The sequence below is a fragment of the Dama dama genome, chromosome 4 (genome assembly GCF_033118175.1).
Source record: "Dama dama isolate Ldn47 chromosome 4, ASM3311817v1, whole genome shotgun sequence".
In the NCBI taxonomy this organism is placed as follows: Eukaryota; Metazoa; Chordata; class Mammalia; order Artiodactyla; family Cervidae; genus Dama; species Dama dama.
The window spans coordinates 21,022,410-21,041,116 of record NC_083684.1 but is presented as its reverse complement, the minus strand read 5'-3'; the positions used below and the strand labels follow the sequence as shown (position 1 = coordinate 21,041,116).

Here is an 18,707-nt window from a genome sequence, read left to right as displayed (position 1 = left end):
AGCAATTGGTTTTTTAATGCTAGGATTTTGTCAAGCTGGACTCTGAAATGTAAAGGACATCAATGATTTGCCATTTCAAAACCCTTTAGTAGTCTCACAGGCAATCTTATTTTTCTTGTTTTGCTTTACCAGACATCTTTAAAAACCCTTAGAGTCAGGAAAGCCCAGAAGAAATTCTGTCTTTACTTAATTTAAACATGCTTTCTTACATGACTAACGCTTAGGAAATTTGCCCAGTATAGGAATCCCCTGGTGGTTTAGTGGTTAGAATTCTGGGCTTTCACTGCCATGGCCCAGTTTCAGTCCCTGGTTGAGGAGTTAAGATCCCACAAGCTGTGGGGTATGCCCCCCACCCCCAATAAATAAAGAAAAACCTGCAATTCCAAGAAAAGAAATTTGCCCAATTTAATGAGTCCAACAAGTTGTAGAGTCAACATTATTAAGTTGACTTAGCTTTAAATCCTTAATGATAGTTAAAAGATATGGCTATTTCTGATGAACTGCACTACTTGGAAGTTTACCTGACAGATGAATTTGCTAAAGGAAGAAAAGTGGCAGATCTCTATGAACTTGTACAGTATGCCGGAAACATTATCCCAAGGCTGTAAGTTATTAAGACTCTGCGGGCTTTTATATCTGCATTTCCCACTTTGTGTTATATCCTTTAAAATCAGCGGGTTTTTATTTAATTTCTTAACAAATAGAGGTTAACATTTTGATAGTGATTTTTCAAAGCTGTGAAGTATAAATAACTACTTACTATAGATGATTGAGGAACTTTGAAAATAGAAAAAAAATGGACATATTTTGTTTAATTTCTTGACTACTAGAAAAGTTAATATCATGACAGTTATGAGCCCTAATGTGTTTAAAGGTGATATTATAAATAAATGGAAGGGTGTCAGTAAGCAGTTACATTTTAAATTAGATGGTATTTTCTTTATTGCATAGGAGAAAACCTGCTTCCTGTCTTGTTTACTTCATGTTTGTATATATTGTGTTTGAATATAGTCAAATTCTTATTTTATTTCTAATCAAATGTTGCCTCGTTCTTCTAGTTATCTGTTGATCACAGTTGGAGTTGTATACGTCAAGTCATTTCCTCAGTCCAGGAAAGATATTCTGAAAGATTTGGTAGAAATGTGCCGTGGTGTGCAGCATCCCTTAAGAGGTCTGTTTCTTCGAAATTATCTACTTCAGTGTACCAGAAACATCTTACCTGATGAAGGGGAGCCAACAGAGTAAGTGCTTTTCATTTCTTGATTTAGCTGTAGTATTTTTATTGTTGTTGTTGTTGTAAAACATATAAAAAGTATAGAAAAGTATATAGAAGAAAATAAATATCAGTAATTCTCCTACCCAGAGTCAGCCACTGGTAGCATTTTGTGTATAGATTTCCTTTGAGACGCAGTATATGTGGTGTGATATAAAATGTACTCTTATGAAAATTATGTGTAGATTATTAGAACCTGCTTTTTTAATTTAGCATAATTGAGAGCATTTTTCCATTCCATCAGATATTCTTTGAAAATATGACTTTTTAAATGAGTTACATTTTGAAAATTGTATTGTGATAAAATAATGAAGTATATTTAACTTTTTTTATGAGCTAGCCAGTTTTCATATTGTTTCTTGAATGTCATATCAGTTTTTATAATTTAGCGACTTCTAGTTACCCCAGAGTATAAGTGATTTTAATTATCTGTGCACACAAATTAGATATTAACTCCAAAACAGGGCCAGGGGAGGGAGGTGGTGGGAAGCCATTCAGAGAGAGTTGTCTCTTATGCAACCAATATTCTAGCATCCGAGTCTGTTGTGCTTTTATCCCACAAAGATGGCAGATGGTCTTTATCCAATTGGGTGAACTATTCACATGACAAGTTCCTTTGATTGAGGAACTTAATTCCCTTTTTTTTTTCTTTTCTTAATTCCCTTTTTTTTTTCTTAATTCCCTTTTTAAAAAGTTTCCTTATTCGTTTATTTCTAATGTGTATATTTTAGTTGGTTTTAGTATATCTGCATCATTTCCTTTTTAAAAGAAAAGCTATAATAAAACTTTAACCACGTGTATGACAAAAATTTAAATGGTGTACAAAAGATAAAAATTTAACAATGTAGAGAAGATGGTGAGGTTATTTGCTGTGTTATGATTTGATTCAGTTTTGAGTGTTTATTTAGTAATCAGCAAAAAGTTTTGAAAACTACTAAGTTCCCCATCTTAGGAAATGTAAAATTAAGCAAGAAATACTTGGTCTTTTACCTTACAGAGCTTACAAAGCTTATAGTTCAATTGCAAGCATAAAATAGTCAATAATAAAATGATGAGTTAACAGTGACATTTACAAGTGTCAATTTTTTAAGGCTTTTTGAATTAATGGAATACAATTCCAAGAACAAGTTTATTTGGCCCAGGAAAAGGAGTGGTTAAGTTGCTTCAGTCGTATCGGACTTTTCATGACCCCATGGACCGTAGCCTGCCAGGCTCCTCTGTCCATGGGATTCTCCAGGCAAAAATACTGGAATAGGTTGCCATGCCCTTCTCTGGGGAATCCTCCCAACCCAGGGATCGAACCCACATCTCTTAGATTTTCTGCATTGGCAGGCGGGTTCTTTAGCACTAGTGCCACCTGAGAAGCCCCAAAAGAAGGGTGGGGGGGTGGGGAAGCATTTTGTCCCTTTAAACTTGAACTGTGTCCCCTCCCTGATATTCTTTTCTCTCTTCCTCTTGAAATTGAGCACTAAGACAGTGTAGTTGAAGATGTCTTTCATGAAGCGTTTGGTGTTAAAGAGGTAAGAAGGAAATGCACAAAGAAGAGGAATATTAGTAAATTGTTCCTATGTTTAAATACTGTGTATAAAGATTTTTCCAACTGTTTCTTTGCAGTGAAGAAACAACTGGTGATATCAGTGATTCCATGGATTTTGTCCTACTCAACTTTGCAGAAATGAACAAGCTCTGGGTTCGAATGCAGCATCAGGGACATAGCCGAGATAGAGAAAAAAGAGAACGAGAAAGACAAGAACTGAGAATTTTAGTGGGAACAAATTTGGTGCGCCTTAGTCAGTTGGAAGGTGTAAATGTGGAACGTTACAAACAGGTTTATATCTTTTTACTCCTCATCTTTTCTTATGTCATGAGATATATAAAGTCTGATTTTTTAAATTGAAATATTTTTAAAAATAATACTGCATTGAAAACTGTTGATCAAAGAAGACTTAAGTAAACTGAAAGTTATATTTTGAGTCTGTGTTTGTGAATTGGAAGACTCAGTATTATCATTATCAAGATACCAATTTTCTTTACATTGAGATTTATTTTACTATAGAGTTACTCTAAAGTGACAATAAAGTAATGTGATATTGGTGAAAGGGATAAATACATGTATCATTGGAGAATAAATCAGGAATTAGCAAACCTTTTCTTTAAAGGACCAAATAGTACTTATTTTTTGGTTTTGCAAGCCATATAGTTTGCAGCTGTTAAATTCTGCCACTGTAGTGCAAAAGCAGCCAAAGATAATGTGGAAACAATATACAAAAATGGTCATTAAACTAGATTTGCTGATCCCTAGAAGAGACGATCCAGAATAGACTCACATGTATATAATCAATCAAGTATATATAATCAATTATTGTTGATAAGGGTGCAAAGGCAACCTTTTCAGCAAGTGATTCTCTAACTATTGGACATCTGTATGCGAACCAAGCCTCTGAACTGCGACCCATTCTCATACTATGCAGAGAAACTCAAAAAAATTGATCAAAGTCATAAGTGTGAAATTTGCAACTGGAATTTTTAGAAGAAAACACAAAGGAAGTCTTTATAACCTTGGATTAGGTAAGCTTTCTTAGGACACAATAAACACAAACCATAAAAGAAAAAAAACCAATGAAATGGACTTTTACAGAATAGAAACCCAGAATTTTTTAATTTAAACATTCTTCTGTAAAATTTTACAGTTTAGTCTTGAAATGAAGTATGGATCAGGAAAACCTAAAATATGATTTTTAAGTTCACAGTTCAAATATGTTACTGGAGGAGTGACTTAAGATTTTGGAAATAATTCTTTAACTCTTAAAACCTTTCTCTTCTTTCAGATTGTTTTGACTGGCATATTGGAGCAAGTGGTGAATTGCAGAGATGCTTTGGCTCAGGAATATCTCATGGAGTGCATTATTCAGGTAGGTGAGAACATTTCAGGTTTTTAAAGAACTCATTTTGTATTTCATTAATTTTCTTTGTTTTGGGGAAAAAAATCTTGATTGAAGAGAGATTAAGCTTTCCTGAATAAATCCTTTTCTCTTATTAATATAATAACATGGTCTTTGTATTGATGGGTTTTTCTTCCCAAAATGTAGGAAAGTGTAACCTCCAAGTTGTCTAGGTATCATTAGTTTTAGTTTAATTGTAAGTGTACTTTGGTTAACAGAATCTTTCTTTCTGGGGTTATGTTTAGAGAGGCTTGAAAGTGATGTATTTGCACTTGGTTATATAATGTTAAAATGATTTTTTTTCCCCACAAATATGAGTTTTAAATATTAAGTCCAGAATATAGTGGAAAATGCCTTTACTAATTTATTTTTGCTAGTTGATTTTAGTAATAATCGACTATCATTTAATTTTCAGGTTTTCCCTGATGAATTCCACCTTCAAACTTTGAATCCTTTTCTTCGGGCCTGTGCTGAGTTACACCAAAATGTAAATGTGAAAAACATAATCATTGCTTTAATTGATAGGTAAGAGTTTCCTGTATTGAAGGGCAGATGTTTTGACTTTTGAATAATGAATTTAAAACATTTTTGTGAATTCTTTTTTACATCTTTATTAATGATTATGATTTAGTTACATTAGTTCTGTAAGTCTGAGTATCTAATAAGTACTTGTCTGGCTTACTCATGGAAGAAGTTTAGCTCTTAATTGAACAGAAGGCATGGAGATAATATGTTTAATCTATGCATCTAATTGGTATTTAAAGACTTTATACAGGCCCAACATTTAAATTTTATAAATCCAATTATCACCAAAGAGCAACCTTGTGTTTTACAATGATGGAAGTTATCTTTCAGAGGGAATCAGCTTGATCTGGAATCTTTATCAAGTAGACATAAATATAGATGATTAAGAATGTTCAAGTAATCACTCTATTACTGCATTTTTTTAAAGAAGAGTTTTCAAGTACTTAAAATGTTAGTAAGTCCCCAATGTGTTTAAATTATACTTCTTTAGCCCTTGGTCTTGGTTAAAAGTGTAAAACTTGGCCTTTGATATAGCTTTAATGAGTGCCTACTGGGTGTTCGTACATAGTATGTGTCCTGCTTGTGAGCATACACTAATTGACATTGTGAAACCAGAAGCCCAAGTGAAGATTTATTTCTGCAAATACTTTTATTATGTTTTAAATATCTAAGTTATTAGTTTTAAAGTCAATTTATATAGCTGAATTCTCCAAATTATCAGGTCCATCCTTGGTTTTAAGAATTATAAGTAAAAAAAAAAACAACAAAAAAAAAGAATTATAAGTCAATTGGGGATACTCTAAATGGAAGCTCCTAACTGGATTTTCTTATGTTAGGCGTAACACCACTTAACCATTTCTGTCAGTAGTGATTCTTCTGTGCATAACAAAATGTGGGTCCAGCTGTAATCAGGACAAACAGTAATGATAATGGAAAAAACATTATTTTGAGTAGTTTAATATGTGGTAAATAGAAGTTAACTTGACTGCTTTTGGAATTAGTTGTGTTTTAAACTTGTCAGTAGTAAAAATGCAGTGTCTTAAAATTTATCTATATACTTTTTACATTTTATAACTATGGCTGTTGAATACATTTTGTCATGTTAATACAGTTCTATCCATGTCTACTTAATTAGGCTTCAAAGAATTTGACAGAATTGACCTGTTAAAAATCTGGTGTGTATGGTGTAAAGTAAGAATGCAGTGAAAAAGGCATCATTGGTAAAATTGTTCCATTAAAAATGAATTGAGAGAAAGGGTAAAATATCATCCATGATCCCACGACCCAGATTCCTATATCTTTTTAAATAAAGAGTATTTTCTTTTTTAGATTAGCTTTATTTGCTCACCGTGAAGATGGACCTGGGATCCCAACAGATATTAAACTTTTTGATATATTTTCACAGCAGGTGGCTACAGTAATACAGGTTTGTATGACTTTCTTCCTAAGTTCTAAAAACTTTAATAATTCTCTGCTTATAGTCTTTAGTAATTGTTTAAAATAAATTCCATGGTTTTCTGAACATTCCAGTCTAGACAGGACATGCCTTCGGAGGATGTTGTATCTTTACAAGTCTCTCTCATCAATCTCGCTATGAAGTGTTATCCTGATCGTGTGGACTATGTTGATAAAGTTCTAGAAACAACAGTGGAGATATTTAATAAGCTCAACCTTGAACAGTAAGTCAAACGTTTTTATAAAAACCTTTGTAAGGCTTTTTTGTCCCAGATTTGTTTTTCTTTCGCAATTTTTTAAAAAAATGTTACGAGTTCATCTTGTTTATTAAGCATTTGTGAGATTGACATGCTTGGTACTAACCAGGGCAGAAAGTGGCAGCCAATTGCCTGGTTGTGTACAGTGATCAAGTAGTGACACTCATAGACCATAGGCATCTTTAGGGACCAGTGTCTCCATTCAGACCCCTTTGTATCTAAGAGTGAGTATTTCCATAAGTAGTTTCCTACAGATGAGTAAATTATGAAAAAATTAGGGATTCATGTATGTATTTAAGATGTGAAAATTATATTGGTTTAAATTTTTTCTATTTTCAGCTTTGATTTTGATATCAGGCACAGTATGAATATTCTGTTGTGTACTTGCATCTTCCTCAACTATGCTGTCCTAGACCTGTTGCATCCTCTAGTGGCCATTTGCACAGTTGTGATCTTATTATCTTATCCCAGTAGTCCCTTTACTGTCCCATTCTCCACTGCTTCTGAACATGAGTCAAGCTAGGCCCCTCCTTGCCCTATATTATCATTTCATCTCACGTAATCTTTGTTTTCCATCTCTCTTCCAGTGGTTTACTTGTGTCTGAAAGATTTCTTTTTCCTTTTACCGCTTTTTATTCCTTCTTTTTCTTTTTGTCACTCTCATTTTTTGTGTGAACCAAAAAGGATTCCAGATCGTAAATAAGTTTTGTATCTATATCTTCCCCCACTAAATGAGTTTTAAAGTAAAATTAGACAGAATAAAGAATTCGAAGTCCCAGCCTCTAAAGGTCTTATTAATGCCCGGATATTCTTCAGTCACCCTGGAAAGTTCCTAATTTTATCCTGCTTTTCCTTATTCACCAACATCTGATAAAGAAGAAATAATGTATGTATTATGTTCTTGAATTGCTAGTTTTGCATGGCTTTCTCGTCCTGAATATACAGTACTTACTGACTGCCCTAGAAACTTAACTACCACTTAAAATACTTCCCTTAGAAATACCACATTCTAGACAGTCTTCTTTAACTCCAGGTATACAACCTGTTCATGAATTGTAGACCAGCATAACTTGTTGTATCTATAGGACTTTAATAGGTGAATTAGGGGGACATCTGATAGACCTCTCTTGGAAGTCACTGGGGTATTTTGGGATGGTGTGATTCACTTCACCCGTTTCCTTTAATATGTAAATGAAAATTTTCAAATTTTTATGAACCAGGTGCTGTTTGTGTATGTAAGAGGTTAATTTATTCACTAAAGGACTGCTGTTTTTCTTTTGGCAGTATTGCTACCAGTAGTGCAGTTTCAAAGGAGCTCACCAGACTTCTGAAGATTCCTGTTGATACTTACAACAATATTTTAACAGTCTTGAAATTAAAACATTTCCACCCACTCTTTGAGTATTTTGACTATGAATCCAGAAAGAGCATGAGTTGTTACGTGCTTAGTAATGTTCTAGATTATAATACAGAAATTGTCTCTCAAGACCAGGTAAGAGAATACTGACATGCTATATATTAAGAAAATGTAGTTATGGTTTTAGACAATGAGACAGACACATGAGATGGGAGGGGAAGGTCATTTACTACTAAAAATATGATACTACTTAGTAGTTATACTACTTAATATACTTTAGTATATATATATATATACTTTAGTAGTATACTTTATATACTTTAGTGTATATATATACACTTCAGTAGTTATGCTACTAAAAAATAGTTATAAATAGCTTATTCATTATATAAATGAGAAGATTAGAGATGTATAAAGAAGAAAATATAAAATAGCTATAATCCCACAGGAAGAGAATAACTGCTCTTAATTAACATTTGGTCTGTCTCTTTCTAGACTCTTACCTATATGTGTACCAACATGCATACACTTTGTCATACAGAAAAAAGGAATTAAGTTGTTGATACTGTTTTATAACTTTACACAACTAGAAGCACTTTTGTCAGTGGCATTACATGCTGATTGTTTCACCCTAGTCGGTTTCCATGTCTTCCATATTACAGGTGGATTCCATAATGAATTTGGTATCTACACTGATTCAGGATCAGCCAGATCAACCTGTAGAAGAACCTGACCCCGAGGACTTTGCTGATGAGCAGAGCCTTGTGGGCAGATTCATTCATCTTCTGCGGTCTGAGGACCCTGATCAGCAGTACTTGGTATGAATTAACTCTTCTTATACCCCTTCAACAGCTTCTTGTGAAATCATGTGTAGATGTGTCTCAAATAGTTTAATCCAGCTTGTGGTATTAAAAGGTTTCAAAAGAATTGAAACTGAGTAAGCAATTAACTGGACTTTTACTTTATGATTAAGTGCATTAATTGTAAACTTCTGGAGCTTATGAAGAACAAGTTGGTTGCTCTAATTTCTTCTGAAGACTTCTTAGGAATTGTAGAAAAGTCTTATCTTCCTTTAGTTGGGTATCCATCCAGTAATCATTCCATGTTTATTTTCTTTCTGAACTGTGTGTTGCTTTTAGAATTGTTCAGTTGCTTTTCATAATAAACTTTTCAAGTATGAGCAACAACCTTTATATTCAGTTGTGTTTATGTTTCCAAGGTTTGCAAATAGAGGTTGTGTTTGTTTGCCACATTGAAAATGTGTGAAGACTTTAAATTTGCCTTTTTCTTAACCCCCTTTTCCTGGCAAAGAACAATCAGATGAGAGTTTCCCTTTCTTTGTCACTAGTCCTTAATAAACCTTTGTGAATAAAACATGTTGCCTGAATAGGATAGTGGTGACTGATACTGGGTAATTTATAAAAGGTGGCACAGATAGTGACTTAATTATTGTTTGGGCAAAGTAGTTTAACCATTGTTGGATATGTGGGACTGTTAGTCTGTTGTAATGAAGAACACCTTAATTTGAGGATGGGCCCTGACTGCTTGTGTTGACTTTGTCATAGCTGACACTCTTGTACTCTTTCATAACCATTGTGAAAAAGAGGCTGATTTCTGTCTGTAGTGCGATAGTCTTCAACTTGGCTTAGCATCAAGCAGTCTGCACTGCATGTGATCTGTACCTAGTGGCTGGCCTGATTGTTCAAATGTTTTAACTAATTCCCTTATGTTTCTGTCATGTTACATACATGGCCTATGTGGGTTTTCATTTTTCGTTGCAAACCAAAGTAGAAAGTGTGCTTTCCACCTGTGGCCAGTTTTGTTATGCCATGTAAAGAAATACCTTTAAGGTGAGGATCATTAGTTTTGACTTTCTCAAGGGGGAATACATTCTCTTCCCATCCATCTACCATTATCAGAGAAATTTACAAAACTTGAATATGTCACACACTGTGTCTCCACAGTCAAAAGTATTTCATGAATTCTTGTGATTTTTCTGAAACAACCAGACATTTGTTTTCTGATGGCTCTTTTAAAGTTTATTACCATTTTCCTTGACTTAAATGGTCTTAATATTTTCCTGAAGAGGCATGATGTACCAGCAATATGCATACTTTTTATATTATAATAGTAGCCAGTATTTTGAGTACATGCCATGTGTTAGTACTGATAACAGTTTACATCTGTTATTTGATCTTGCCAACAACCCTGAGAGTGAAAATTATAGTTAAGAGAAGGTAAATGGTAATTTTCCTAACACAAATAGTGTTAGGATCTGTGTTTAAATGTGTCTATCTTCAGAGCCTGTGCTCTTTATCAACACAGCATACTTTTTACATGTGTGTGTGAAAATATATTTCAATTTGTATCAGCCCCTGGCTAGTTCTGTAAGTTAAGGCAAGTATTACAATCTCTCTGAACTTCAGGCGTGAGATGGGCTTCCCTGGTGGTGCAGACAGTAAAGAATCTGCCTGCAACACAGGAAATGCGGACTCGATCCCTGGGTCAGGAAAATCCCCTGGAGCAGGGAATGGCTACCCCTCCAGTATTCTTGTCTGGAGGATTCCATGGGCAGAGGAGCCTGGCGGGCATCTATCTCTTGGGTGATGGTGATGACTTGGCAAGAAAAGAAATGTAAGAGTATACCATAAAAACTGTATTCAAAAAACGGTAGCAATCGTCATGATTAGAGCTCTCATTTACTTTTATAAATAATCAGTTAATGGGTTCTGTCTGTTTGTTTTGGTCAGATTTTAAACACAGCACGAAAACATTTTGGAGCTGGTGGAAATCAACGGATTCGCTTCACACTGCCACCTTTGGTATTTGCAGCTTACCAGCTGGCTTTTCGCTACAAAGAGAATTCTAAAGTGGTGGGTTTACTTTTAAGTATGTCACTAGTTTTTTCCTGTGTGTGTGTGTATTTTACTTTATTATGATAGAAAATTTCAAACATGTACAAATAGAAAATGGTGTAATACAATCCCAGTTTCAATAACTCAACTCATTTCTAGTCCTGTGTTAAGTATTACTAATAGTGATGTTGGTAGATTACATACTAGTTGAGGAATCACATTAAAAAAACACTTAGAAATGAAAGATTCAAATGGTTTAAATTGATGCTGAAGTTTTTCCTGTGTCTAAAGAACACTTGTGAGACATTGCTAAGTTTTTCACAGAATGACTGACAATGCTTTACTTTTTCAAGAATGATTTTATTTTCTTGGAGTCTTTATAAAGTACAAGTTCTGAAGTGAGGCAGTAGTCTCGTTCAGAGGTTGCAATACATAACAAGTAAGATCTAATATTGGAGAAACATTTTAATAATGGAGAAACAATAATTAATAGAGAAACAAGGTATATTCAGTAGACCTACCAGCATGACATAGCATGCCTTTGGCCGGTTTTTATAAGGCCAGCCTGTCATGTAATTCCTTTTTTCCCAATATTTTATGGATACATGTTTGTAGATGTAACAATAAAGAAAGCAACTGGCACATTACTGTCTGCCATAAACTGTGCCAAGGACTGTAAACTTGGATTATTGCATTTTTTCCTTGTAAAAGTCTGTGACTGTTACCCTCTCTTAAAGACGAAAAGAATTGATTGCTTTAACAAGAAATTTGGATGGTCAAACATGAATAAAATATTTAACCTCACTGGTAATTATAATAGTGAACTTATTTAGAAATCAGACTGGTAAATAAAAAAGAAAAATGTCCAGCAATGGCAATGGTGTGATGAGTATTCATTCTCATCTAGTAATGGTGGGAATGTGAATTAGTGCAGTCTTTCTAGAAAACTCTGACAGTATGTAACTACAGCCTTAATAAATCCAATATTTCTGCTTCTAAAACTTTATACTAAGGCAAAAATTAGGGACTCAACAATGCTTTGTGTTTATAGACCATTTGCTGTATTACATTTATGTCCAAAAGGAAGTAAAGTAAATTATGCTGTGTCCTTTTTATGGAATACTTTCTAGTGATTAAAATAATTTTAAATAATTTTAATATCATGAGGAAAATCATGATAAAATAAGTGAAGAAAAGGAGTTGAGTACAAATTACATGCAGCACTGAGCCCAATTTAACTCTTCTCAGTAAGTACTTTAAAGTGGAAAACAAAACTGTACCCAGAAGATCCCAGTTACATAATATTTGCATAGGAAAAAGAAAGGAAGACATTAACATCAGAATGCAATTAGTGATTATTGCTGGGTGGTAGATTTAGGGATAGTTTTAAAGAATTTTTTAAAAATTCTTTTGTGTATTTTCCAAATTTTGTCCAATTTGGAAATATGTTGCTTTTTCTGATAGGAAAAAAAAAAAAACCCAAATATATAAAAATTGCAAAGCCAGTGACCTCAAATGGTTGTTTTGAGAAGGCATCCTGCTTGATTTACTTATGGACTCCACAAAAGAGACAGGAAGATAGTAGGAAAACTGTGAACTCAACTTTTACCACTTTTCCTATTTGTTCCATAAAAGTTTTGTTTAAAATAAATATTCTTAAGCAAGTTAATATTGAATTTAAGGTAATTTAACTATTTTTTCATTTTTTAGGATGACAAATGGGAAAAGAAATGCCAGAAGATTTTTTCGTTTGCTCACCAGACTATCAGTGCTTTGATCAAAGCAGAGTTGGCAGAATTACCCTTAAGACTTTTTCTTCAGGGGGCTCTAGCTGCTGGAGAAATTGGTTTTGAAAATCATGAAACAGTAGCATATGAATTTATGTCCCAGGTGATGATCTGCTCTCTTTCTGGGATGAATCTGTTTGCTCTGTTCAGTCACTTGTTATGTTAATGATGTTAAGTTATGTTATGTTTATGTTATGTTATGTTTATGTTATGGTATGTTATGTTAATGATGGTGGTACACAGGAATTTACTGTTAATTTATAAGCACCCCTTTCTCACTATCTTGATAAGAAATACTATGCTTCTTAATACTGTAGTTTTATTGCCTGGTTTGGAGCAGAAAAATTGATCAGAATTACTGGACACTACTTCCCTGGTGGCCCACATGGTAGAGTCTGCCTGCAGTATGGGACACCTGGGTTTAATCCCTAGAGAAGGAAATGGCAACCCATTCCAGTATTCTTGCCTGAAGAATCCCATGGGTGGAGGAGCCTGGTGGGCTACACAGTCTGTGGGGCCACAAAGGGTTGGACAGACTCAGTAACTAATCCTTTCATGCTTTGAGTGAGCTTGAGGATTTTCAGGTGTGTCATGGTAAAACTTTCAAGAGGAAAAAAAAAATCCCTTTGTTAATTCAGTTTGGAATCTCTGGATTAAAAGTTAAAGCAAGTTTCTTTGTTGCAGCTTGTCAGCATCTTTGTCTTGTGGCTCTCCAAGCAAGGGCACATACTATATTCTAATCTGAACTATTCACAGGATGAGGCTTTGATGGGAAATAACTTTGGAAAATGCTCTAATAGATAGATAGTCTCTAAAGGTCATTTCTGCTTTGTGTGCACCAGGCGTTCTCTCTGTACGAAGATGAAATCAGTGATTCCAAAGCACAGCTGGCTGCCATCACCTTGATCATTGGTACTTTTGAGAGGATGAGGTGCTTCAGTGAAGAAAACCATGAACCCTTGAGGACTCAGTGTGCTCTTGCTGCATCCAAACTTCTGAAGAAACCTGATCAGGGCCGAGCTGTGAGCACCTGTGCACATCTCTTCTGGTCTGGCAGAAACACAGACAAAAATGGAGAGGAGGTAAGATGGGAGGTCATTCCTGACCAGCAGTGTGACAGGAGAGGGGATCATTGATAGGGAACGGCTGCTGTGGCATTGTGCCTTGGAGGTGAAATAGGTAGAGTGCTTAGAAACCTGACAGGAAATTTCTTTGTTTTGTTAAATGAAATGAACAGTAATGTATAGAGAGTTACATGCTGTGGTGAAGCCTCCACTTTGAGGATTGCAACATAGCAAGTTTGTACCACTTCCTTTTAAAAATATACAAAATAAATATAAAACATTTAACATATAAATATATAAAACAATATATTTGTTTTAAAATATTGCTGTATACTTTAAAAAGTGAAGAGGATTTAAATTTGTGTCCTTTTAAAATACGAAAGAGCCATAGTAGTGTGTTTATTTCTTTGTGTGAAATGGGACATTTGAATTCATTTATCTCTTTAATATTCTCTCTTTAATACTCCTCACTACCTTTTTTCTAGCTGCATGGAGGCAAAAGGGTAATGGAATGCCTAAAGAAAGCTCTGAAAATAGCAAATCAGTGCATGGATCCCTCTCTACAAGTGCAACTTTTTATAGAAATCCTGAACAGATATATCTATTTTTATGAAAAGGAAAATGATGCGGTAAGTGAATAGTAAATTGTTGTTAGTGAAATACTTTATTTTCCTATTTTTAGGTTTGACACATACAAAAGTTTATCATTCTGATATTTTCTTTTTTTTGTTTACAAGGGTCAGAGTTTGGAGAATCCACTTAGTTGGTCTCTTTCATTCTCTAAAGTTCTCTGTCTATATGGATGGCATCTAACAGAAGAGCTCACTATGTGCAAGAAAATTCTTATCTCTTTTGCTTATGAACATTTCATAAAAATAGTCAGTTCAGTTGCTCCGTCATGTTCGACTCTTTGCAGCCCCATGGACTGCAGCACGCCAGGCTTCCCTGTCCATCTCCAACTCCTGGAGTTTACTCAAACTCATGTCCACTGAGTCAGTGATACCATCCAACCATCTCATCCTCTGTTGTCCTATTCTCCTCCCACCTTCAATCTTTCCCAACATCAGGGTCTTTTCCAATGAGTCAGTTCTTCGCATCAGGTGACCAAAGTATTGGAGTTTCAGCTTCAGCATCAGTCCTTCCAATGAACATTCAGGACCAGTTTCCTTTAGGATGAACTGGTTGTATCTCCTTGCAGTCCAAGGGACTCTCTAGTCTTCTCCAACACCACAGTTCAAAAGCATCAATTCTTTGGCACTCAGCTTTCTTTATAGTCCATCACATCCATACATGACTACTGGAAAAACCATAGGTTTGACTAGACAGACCTTTGTTGACAAAGTAATGTCTCTGCTTTTTTTTTTTTTTTCCATTTATTTTTATTAGTTGGAGGCTAATTACTTTACAATATTGTAGTGGTTTTTGCCATACATTGACATGAATCAGACATGGATTTACATGTGTTCCCCATCCCAATCCCCCCTCCCGCTTCCCTCCCCATCCCATCTCTCTGGGTCTTCCCAGTGCACCAGCCCTGAGCACCCGTCTCATGCATCCAACCTGGGCTAGAGCTCTGTTTCACCCTTGATAGTATACATGTTTCAATGCTATTCTCTCAGAACATCCCACCCTCGCCTTCTCCCACAGAGTCCAAAAGTCTGTTCTGTACATCTGTGTCTCTTTTTCTGTTTTGCATATAGGGTTATCATTACCATCTTTTTAAATTCAATATATATGCATTAGTATACTGTATTGGTCTTTATCTTTCTGGCTTACTTCACTCTATATAATGGGCTCCAGTTTCATCCATCTCATTAGAACTGATTCAAATAAATTCTTTTTAATGGCTAAGTAATATTCCATTGTGTATATGTACCATAGCTTCCTTATCCATTCGTCTGCTGATGGGCATCTAGGTTGCTTCCATGTCCTGGCAATTATAAACAGTGCTGCGATGAACATTGGGGTGCACGTGTCTCTTTCAAATCTAGTTTCCTCGGTGTGTATGCCCAGGAGTGGGATTGCTGGGTCATATGGCAGTTCTATTTCCAGTTTTTTAAGGAATCTCCACACCGTTGCCCATAGTGGCTGTACTAGTTTGCATTCCCACCAACAGTGTAAAAGGGTTCCCTTTTCTCCACACCCTCTCTGGCATTTATTGCTTGTGGAATGTCTCTGCTTTTTAATATGCTTTCTAGGTTGGTCATAACTTTTCTTCCAAGGAGCAAGCATCTTTTAATTTCATGGCTGCAGTCACCATCTGCAGTGATTTTGAAGCCCCAAAAAATAAAGTCTGTCACTGTTTCCCCATCTATTTCCCATGAAGTGATGGGACTAGATGCCATGATCTTAGTTTTCTGAATGTTGAGCTTTAAGCCAACTTTTTCACTCCCTTTCACTTTCATCAAGAGGCTCTTTAGTTCCTCTTTGCTTTCTGCCATAAGGGTGGTGTCATCTGCATATCTGAGGTTATTGATATTTCTCCCGGCAGTCTTGATTCCAGCTTGTGCTTCTTTCAGCTCAGCATTTCTCATGATGTACTCTGCATATAAGTTAAATAAGCAGGGTGACAATATACAGCCTTGAGGTACTCCTTTCCCGGTTTGGAAACAGTCACTCTCTGTTTAAAAAATAAAAAAGAATTTACAAATGCTGAATAGTATTTACCACAAGTATAGAGTAACTCCCAAATAAAGGATTGATTGATATTTATAGGTTAAATAAATGGCTTTTGTTCTTTTACTGGTTTATGAAGTTCTGTGTTTCCATTAAGTATTTTTTGTTTGTTGATATTTTAGATGAATAGCCAATAGTTGTCCCTGAAGCCAGGGATCATGTTCTCACATCTCTTTTTTTTTTTTTCATAATTATTCTGGTAACTTCTAACAGTAATGAAAGCTCTTCAAGATGTTCATATTAAATTACATTATCTTTTATGGTACATACTTGATTGTGAAATTGTATGTATTCTTTTATAGGTCACTATTCAGGTTTTGAATCAGCTTATCCAAAAGATTCGAGAAGACCTCCCAAATCTTGAATCCAGTGAGGAAACAGAGCAGATTAACAAACATTTCCATAACACACTGGAGCATCTGCGCTTGCGGCGGGAATCACCAGAATCTGAAGGGCCAATTTATGAGGGTCTCATCCTTTAAAAAGGAGTCAGGCTCACCATCCTCCTTTCCATGCACATCCAGTAAGGGTTTTATTATACTAGGCTTCCCTTCCATAGATTGTGCCTTTCAGAAATGCTGAGGTAGGTTTCCCGTTTCTTACCTGTGGTGTGTTTTACCCAGCACCTCCGGACACTCACCTTCAAGACCTTAATAAAATTATTCACTTCATAAGTGTTCAGGTCTGTCTGCTCATCCTAAGTAGCATGATTGATCTGCTATTTAAAATTCCTGTGATCTGTTTAAAAGAAACAAAAAAAAAGCCAAAAAACCCCCACTTACCTCTGTTACTAATGAAACTCCCCTTCCGTTTTTTCTGTTTTGTTTCACTGTTGAGTGTATAATTTCCTTCATTCCTTGGAAGTACTAACCTGAAAGTATCTTTGTTCTGAAATTAATTTAGAGGAAAGGAATACTGTATGTGAAATTCAGCTTGGGCTTCTCCCAAAATGCAAGATAAGGCCATGTGTAATATTTTCCCTAAAATTAGAGTATATTAATGCATGTTTGAGGATTTTAAAGCACCATGGTCTAAACCAGAAGCTATATTTTGCATATTTGGACTCAGCCATCCATTAAGAACTTATGTTGTCTTCTGGACATATTTATCAAAATAATTTTGTTCTAAATAGTATAAAATAGAAAAATTGTGATCTATATAATTTATGTATAACCTTCATTGTTGTAAATTTAGGGGGAAATGCATCATACAGTTACGATTTTTTTTCACCAGTGAAACAATAAAGTTGCTATTAACAATTTTGGACCTTTTTCCTTTCATACTATCTTTTTAAAATTTATTTTTTAACTGAAGGAGAATTGCTTTACAGAATTTTGTTGTTTTCTGTCAAACATAGACATGAATCAGCCATAGGTGTACATATGTCCCCTCCCTCTTGAGTCTCCCTCCCCATCCGACCCCTCTAGGTTGATAGAGAGCCCCTGTTTGAGTTCCCTGAGACATACAGCAAATTCCCATTGGCTGTCTATTTTGATTCATAAAAAACTGGTAGAATGCGTTTGCAGTTTAACGTACGTTGTTAAGTTAACCAATGAGTGGGTTCTAGGCGCATTTTATTTCCTGTATCAGTCAGTCTTCCCCAGCTGTACTATGCCACTGCAGGTAGCCTCCTTGAAATGGTGAAGAGCTACCCTCCTGTGCAGAAAGCTAAGGGTCTTACTGGTATTCTTTCATATATGAAAGCAAGCACCTTGAACACCTCCCAGGACACACATACATCATGCAGATGATTCACTTAACATCCATGTGTGCACCAGCACTATGTTACCCTGAGCTTCCTCCTCCAGCTTTTAAGTACATACTGTGACCTTATGTGCTCATTCAGTATTTTTACTCTTGACCAGTTAATTCAGTCCCCACTGTAGTTCCTGTAGGTGGCCCTGAGTCACAGTGGTTAAGAGCAGAGGCTTTGTCTGGAGTCGGGTGGCTTGGATTCAAGACCCAGTACCACTTAGCTCACTTTTGTTCTAGGCAATGAACTTAACCTCTGTGGCCTCAGTTTCTTCATGTGTAACCTGGACACTTACACCACAGAGGTGGCATGACCCTGTGTATTAATACATCAAGCTCATGTAAAGTTCTCAGTTGTCTGACTTAAAATAAGCCCTCAATTTTTGGCTATCATTATTACTGGGTATAAAAATATCTGTATCAAAGCATGGAATAAAATTTACTGATCTTTTCTGCCCTTGTATCTTTGACGTTTGGAAAAAGTTCTGAGATGGTGAGAGATAACTAGAGAATTAAAGGCTCTGAGGAATTTGGGAGATGGATATTTCCCCTCAGCTGGCTGCCATTCTGTAGACCCTTTCAGTAAATCACTGAAACAGAGCACCCACTCTTCACGTGGGTCAATGCAGAATGTTGAATGCTGGTAATTCGGTGATTTCACCGTATTTACAATGTACACAAAGCCTTAATTCAGGGTAAAGGAAACTTAATCTCGAAGGGAGGATCCAAGCAATACATACTCCGAGCGTCTGGAAATTTAGAAA

At 35.5% G+C, this 18,707-nt stretch overlaps 1 protein-coding gene across 1 annotated transcript in view; it reads left to right on the top strand.

Moving 5' to 3' along the window:
* Positions 1 to 17,452, top strand: part of VPS35 (VPS35 retromer complex component) — a 28,632-nt gene extending 11,180 nt beyond the window's left edge. Inside the window, exons 4-17 of the mRNA XM_061138434.1 lie at positions 481 to 604; positions 1,059 to 1,241; positions 2,888 to 3,101; positions 4,102 to 4,185; positions 4,631 to 4,740; positions 6,070 to 6,166; positions 6,271 to 6,419; positions 7,737 to 7,944; positions 8,472 to 8,627; positions 10,560 to 10,682; positions 12,375 to 12,554; positions 13,294 to 13,533; positions 14,001 to 14,144; positions 16,494 to 17,452. Coding sequence (XP_060994417.1) covers positions 481 to 604; positions 1,059 to 1,241; positions 2,888 to 3,101; positions 4,102 to 4,185; positions 4,631 to 4,740; positions 6,070 to 6,166; positions 6,271 to 6,419; positions 7,737 to 7,944; positions 8,472 to 8,627; positions 10,560 to 10,682; positions 12,375 to 12,554; positions 13,294 to 13,533; positions 14,001 to 14,144; positions 16,494 to 16,673 — 2,192 coding nt within the window. The 3' untranslated portion in view covers positions 16,674 to 17,452. The remainder of the gene's footprint in view (positions 1 to 480; positions 605 to 1,058; positions 1,242 to 2,887; positions 3,102 to 4,101; positions 4,186 to 4,630; positions 4,741 to 6,069; positions 6,167 to 6,270; positions 6,420 to 7,736; positions 7,945 to 8,471; positions 8,628 to 10,559; positions 10,683 to 12,374; positions 12,555 to 13,293; positions 13,534 to 14,000; positions 14,145 to 16,493) is intronic.
* The last annotated feature ends 1,255 nt before the right edge of the window (positions 17,453 to 18,707 follow it).